We start from the raw sequence: 6000 nt of genomic DNA on the forward strand, positions 1-6000 counted from the left end.
ATTGCTCCATATTCAGTACCTTTTGCAATTCCTTAGATGCTGAAGCAGTCCATGTCCATATGCAGCTAGACCTGGACAATATCCAGGCTTGGGCTGACAAATGGCAAGTAATATTTGCACCACACAAATGCCAGGCAATGACCATCTCCAACAAGAGAGAGTATAAACACCTTCTCTTGACATTCAATGACATGACCATCGCTGAATCCCCTGCCATCAACATCCTGGGGGCTTACCATTAACCAAAGACTTATCAAGAGCAGCCACATAAATACTGTAGCTACAGCAGGTCAGAGGCTAGGTATTCTGTGGTCACTTGCCTCCTGATTCCCCAAAGTCTATCCACCATCTACAAAGCACAAGTCAGGAGTATGATGGAATACGCACCATTCACTTGGATAAGTGCAGTTCCAACAACACTCAAGAAGCTCGACACCATACAAGACAAAGCAGCCCACTTGATTGGCACCCCATCTACCAACTTAAACATTCACTCCTTGCAGCCACAGTGCACCGGTGGTGGGGTGTGTACCAGCTGTAAGCTGCACTGTACTCTTTGGCCAAGGCTTGTTCAACAGCACTGCCCAAATCCACGACCTCTCCCAGCTAGAAGGACAAGGGCAGCAGATGCAAGGAACACCATCACTTGCAAATTTCCCTCCAAGTCATACACCATCCTGACTTGGAAACATAACTCTGGTTTTTTTACTGCCATAGGGTCAAAACCCTGGAACTCTCTCCCTTCCAGCTCTGTGGGTGAACCTACACCATATACAAACACACGAATTAGGAGCAGGAGTTGGCCATTCAGCCTCCCAAGCCTGCTCCGGCATTCAATAAGATCATGGCTGATCTGATTGTGGCCTCAACTCCACATTCAGCCTACGCTTGATAACCTTTGACTCCCTTGTTTGGCAAGAACCTATCTACCTTTGCCTCAGAAGTATTCAATTACCCTGCCTCCACCACGTGGACTGCAGCGGTTCAAGAAGGTGGCTCACCACCACCTGCTCGGGCAATAAGGGATGGGCAATACCCACTGGCCTTACCAGCAATGGCCACATCCCATGAATGAATGAACAAAAATCCATTAATATTATTATAGATATCTGCCCAAATCAAACTGAATTATGGGTCAGGCCCACCATTCAAGACGTTCAGTTTAATATTTTTACAGAATGCGGAAAACAGAAGCACATTCTCTGCTGTAACTCTCACTTCAACTCACCCCACTGGAGACATTCCTAGATTGCTGCATAAGAAAATACGAAATAGGAACAGGAGTAGACCATTCGGCCCCTCGAGCCTGCTCCGCCATTCAATAAGATCATGGCTGATCTTCTTGTGTTTCGATTTCCACATTCCCATCTCACCCCGATAACTTCTGATTCCCTTGCCTAACAATGATCTGTCTACCTGTGCCTTAAAAATATTCAATGGCTCCGCCTCCACCACCTTCTGAGGCAGAGAGTTCCTGAGTCTCACAACCCTCTGAGAGAAAAAAAATTCTCGTCATCGTTGCCCTAAAACAGTGCCTAGTTCTGGACTCACCCACAAGAGGAAACGTCCTTTCGACATCCACCTTGTTTGTCAAGGCCATTCAGCATCTTGTATACTTCAATCAAATCACCCCTCACTCTTCTAAACTCCAGTGGAAACAAGCCCAGTCTGTCCAACCTCTCCTCATACCCACACATTCCTGGTATCAATGTAGTAAACCTCCTTTGAACTGCCTCCAATGCACCTCAGGAGAACTGTTTATACAATTCTCCTTGTAGCAGCTTAGAATAGCTGTCATCACTCCCCAGTGATCTGATTCTGAAACCTTTAATAAATAGTCTCAGCAGCAGATGGAGGATTTTAGCCTTGGATTCCTTACCTGGGCTGTGCCCTGATGCAAAGCAGCAACTGCCAACAACGGAAATGGCGTCTGTGAATTTTACTATTGTCACAAGTATGGAAATAGTCCATATCTTGTAGCAAAACAGTGAGATACAATCAGTGTATCCAGAAATCACATCTTATTATAGCTTGCCCTGCCACTCCAGTTATTAACATCTTGGAGGCTGCAAGATTTTATTCATAAACATGTCAGGTCGTAACTTGGAAATAAATGCCATAGTTCTCTACTCGAAGAATGACTGTAAATCGAAACCCCACTTGCCCATTTCCTGCCGCTGGTGATGCTGACCTGTAATTCACCCTCTGAGAGTTACCCGCCGAACCAGACTGGATTGAGAGGAGGGTTGAGGGGGTGGGGGGTGGGTGGAGCAGGAGCAGGACTGCATCTGTTATCAGTCCCCAGCCCTCACTGCCTCTGTTATTAGTACAGTGAAGAGAGAAGCAGAAGTTGGCGGCAGACTGTGGGAAGGAAATTTGTTTCTGTGATCAGATATAAGTATTGTACAAGGGCTAATCGGAGAATGCCAGACACAACACTAGCTCACTATTAACGTCCTTATTAATTCATCATCTCACTAAGTATATATCAAGCTGTGCGTAATAGCATTATTACCTGCAGACCACTCTATTCGGCTGTTCACTGATTAGAGAATGGCTTTCCTTAAGAACTTATTTGATCAGAATACACACACATACATATATAGTGTCAAACACATACGGACACCCACACACAGACAAACACACAGCCACACAGACAGACACTGAGACACACATTGACATACACACACTGATACGCACAGACAGACACACAGAAACAGACATACACTGAGACACACAGAGACGGACAATCATACAGGCACACGCTGAGACACAGACACATGGAGACAGTCAGACACACAGACACACACGGAGACACACAGAGACAGATACACACAGAGACAGGCAGACACACAGCCAGACACATACTGACACACACCAAGACACACATAGACAGACACACAGGCAGGCAGACACACACTGAGATACAGACAGACAGACACACAGAGACAGGCAGACACACACACAGACCCTAACTCTGACATCAGGGAGTTAATTCTGAGCACGTGACATTTGCAATTTCTTCTCAAAATGACTTTTTCCACCAATTCCACATGTACAAAATTGGGTGGGTAGATTGGTTATCACCACCCCCCCTCAACCCCTGTGAGGAGTATGTGGGCGGAGGTACAAACTCCTGAGGTAGCTATCCTACAAACAGATCAGGATGCAGAGATGTGGAGCAGACCCACCTTCCTGTAACACTGCAGATAAACTCCAAACTAACTGTAGCGTCCATACAGGGACAGGATAGAGACAGAGTTCAGGCACCCTGAAGGACCATCTGTTCACTGCAGCTGAGCTCAGGACCACTGACATATAAACCATCATTCAGCCATCCCCAGGGTTAAATGGGCTGCTTTGGCGCAGTCTCAGAGAATTGGAGTCAGTGGTGATAATCTTTGGGGATTGCTCAGGTCACTCTGTGTAGCTACCAGTACTGCACAGGGAAGTCACAGTGACCTGATTACCATTTCACAAGAGGCCATTCTAAAGGAGGAAACAGTTTTAATTCAGTGTGTTCCCCTCTCCCCTCCTTTTCCCTCTCCCCACGTGGAATTACAGCTGATAATTCCACCCCTCTCCCACCTTATTCCCTCCCAGTCCCGTTGTATTTCTGGCTTAAAGCTCTCACTCCACGTGTCCATTTAAACAGGTGCCGTGTCTCAGAAACCCACCCGGTACCCAGTCAATGTCATCCCTTTAAAGCGGAGCGGCCGGGGAGAGTCGGCGTTAATGTCACTTCCTCGCCTGATAAACGGGACTGAACACACGAGACGGTGCCAAGTGTGCGCTGGGCAGTGAAAGTGGAAAGGTTTCGAGTGAGCAGCCCTGGGGCGTGTGAGGGTTAGAGTATACTCAGTCAGGGAGCAGCTCTGGGGGTGCGGGGAAAAATCACATTTGCCCATATTTCCCGGAATGATCCAAACTGAGGATGATTTCGATGGAAACATTTTTTTTTGTTTGTTTTGAAAACGCGTTGGACACCATCAATAATGGAGCAGCCTTGAGACCAAAATCCCACCCCACTCCCGGGTCACAGATAAGCCACAATTGGTCGCCTTTTCATGGGGCACTTGGCTCCAGGTGAGATGGTTGAGCGACCCCCCCACCCACACCCACACATGAGGGCAACAGGAACTCCGAATCTGGAGTGCACTCAAACCCCATGGGGAGGGGAGGGGGGGTGTAACCAGTAAACAGCTCACCTCCCTCCCCCTCCTCCAAATCCCTCCTCTCTCCTCCACAAAGAGCCGGGCGAAGTGCCCACGTTAAATGTCGTGAACAGTTCAAAATGAACGATGGGGGAGAACTGGGGTCATTGGGTAGGTTGGGGAGGGGGGTGCAATAGCCACAGCTTCTCCCGGGGGGTGGGAGGAGAGAATGAAGGTGTTAGTAAGTGGAAGACACAAATTTATTATAACTGATTTAAAAAAAAAGGCAAGTCAGGAGAGAGATTTGAAGCAGGGGTTTTAATCTGGGATGTGTTGCCCTGAACGAGTAGATGCCAACACCCAACAAGGAATTGGGGCAGTGGGAGGAGGGGGAGTGGGATTGATTGGACAGCTCTGTGAAAAAGGGGCTGGCACAGGTCAGGGTGGGCCGACTGGCCTCCTAGCGAGGGGCTGCCTGATTCCCCCCCGTCTGCCCCCCCCCGGGGTGATACAGTACCTGGCGGGTGAACAGAATGGCCGTGTCAAAGTGCTCGGGGTGCCGGTCGCTGGGCTGGTTATAGTCCAGCTGCCAGTTGCAGAAGTTGCGCAGGGTGAGGCCGGCGTTGCTGGAGACACTCGGCCCCTCGCCCTCGTCCTCGATCAGCAGCACCTTGACCACCACCACGTTGACCAGGTTCCTGATGCTGGGCTCCTTGTAGAGGCGGGAAACCACGGCCATCAGGGTGAGCAGGTAGTGCTGCAGACCCTCCCCATGGAAGCTCAGCATGGACACATCGGCCACCAGCATGGTCTCGATGTAGCGAGCCTCGGACACGAACCTCTTGGACCTGGCCCCAGCCGGCTGCTGCCCTGGGCGGGGGTCGCTCCTCTCCCCCACTGGCCAGTTGGGCTGGGCGAGCGCAGAGACGGCGCAACTCTCCGCCTCTCCCTGCGCTCCTCTCCTCCTCCAGCGGAGCAGGTGATCTCCGCTCGGGATCGCCCCGGGTCTCACCGGCTGGATCAGGTACTCCTCCCCGTCCGTGTAGAAAGCTCCCTGGATTCCCCCGCACAGGCTGACGGCCACCATGGAGCCGGGTCTGGAGTTCACCTCCCCCGAGTAGAAGCAGCTCCTCAGCTCGGTGCCAGCTCGGGTAGGGGGTGCCCACTCTCTCCTGCCAACCCGCTGGACCCTGAACCCCGGAGCCAGGAAACTGGAGTCGGGCACCAGGCTCAGGTTGAACTCCCTGCCGAATGCCCAGAGCTGGTAAACGGGGAAGTTGCCTTCATCCAGCCTCACAGGAGTCACCTCAGCCACATAGGGGTCGACACCCGCCTGTCCTAGCGAAAGGCAGCAAAGCAGAAGTGTAAATGTGCTGGGCACCATGGCAATGCTGCAGAACATCTCCACCAACCCCTTACAAAGCAAAACACAAATCAAACGCAGGCTATAAAAAAAAATAAAATACAACAATGTGTTCCTCCTCTTGCTTTTTTTTTAAAAAAAGCTCTAAATGTCACTGATCTAATCTGTCCTGATCATCCCACTCGTTCCTGCAGCTCTTGTTCTCTGCTGAAGTCTTCCCTCATTTGCAGAACTTTCGCTCGGGGGGTTCAATGCACTGAAGTGAACCGAGATCTCCCGTAACTGCAGCACCAGTGAGATCTGCAGGACGCCGGCTTTTTATACCCTCTCCACCGCCTCCATTGACATAAGCGGTTTTATTTTTACCCAAGCCTCGGCTTTGATCACTTGCACCCCGCCCGCCCCCCCAGCAACTTTGCTACAAACTTTGCTGTAAACTTTCCACCAATCAGAAGCCACCTCGCCACGCCTCTCTCCCCCCAC

At 50.5% G+C, this 6000-nt stretch overlaps 1 protein-coding gene across 1 annotated transcript in view; it reads right to left on the minus strand.

The window, feature by feature from the left end:
- The window catches only part of LOC144669664 (A disintegrin and metalloproteinase with thrombospondin motifs 8-like), a 28923-nt gene extending 23367 nt beyond the window's left edge, over positions 1-5556 (minus strand). The window contains exon 1 of the mRNA XM_078532181.1: positions 4672-5556. Within this exon, the coding sequence (XP_078388307.1) occupies positions 4672-5556 (885 nt within the window). The remainder of the gene's footprint in view (positions 1-4671) is intronic.
- Positions 5557-6000: the final 444 nt, after the last annotated feature.

This window comes from Cetorhinus maximus, chromosome 2 (assembly GCF_964194155.1).
Source record: "Cetorhinus maximus chromosome 2, sCetMax3.hap1.1, whole genome shotgun sequence".
NCBI lineage: Eukaryota > Metazoa > Chordata > Chondrichthyes > Lamniformes > Cetorhinidae > Cetorhinus > Cetorhinus maximus.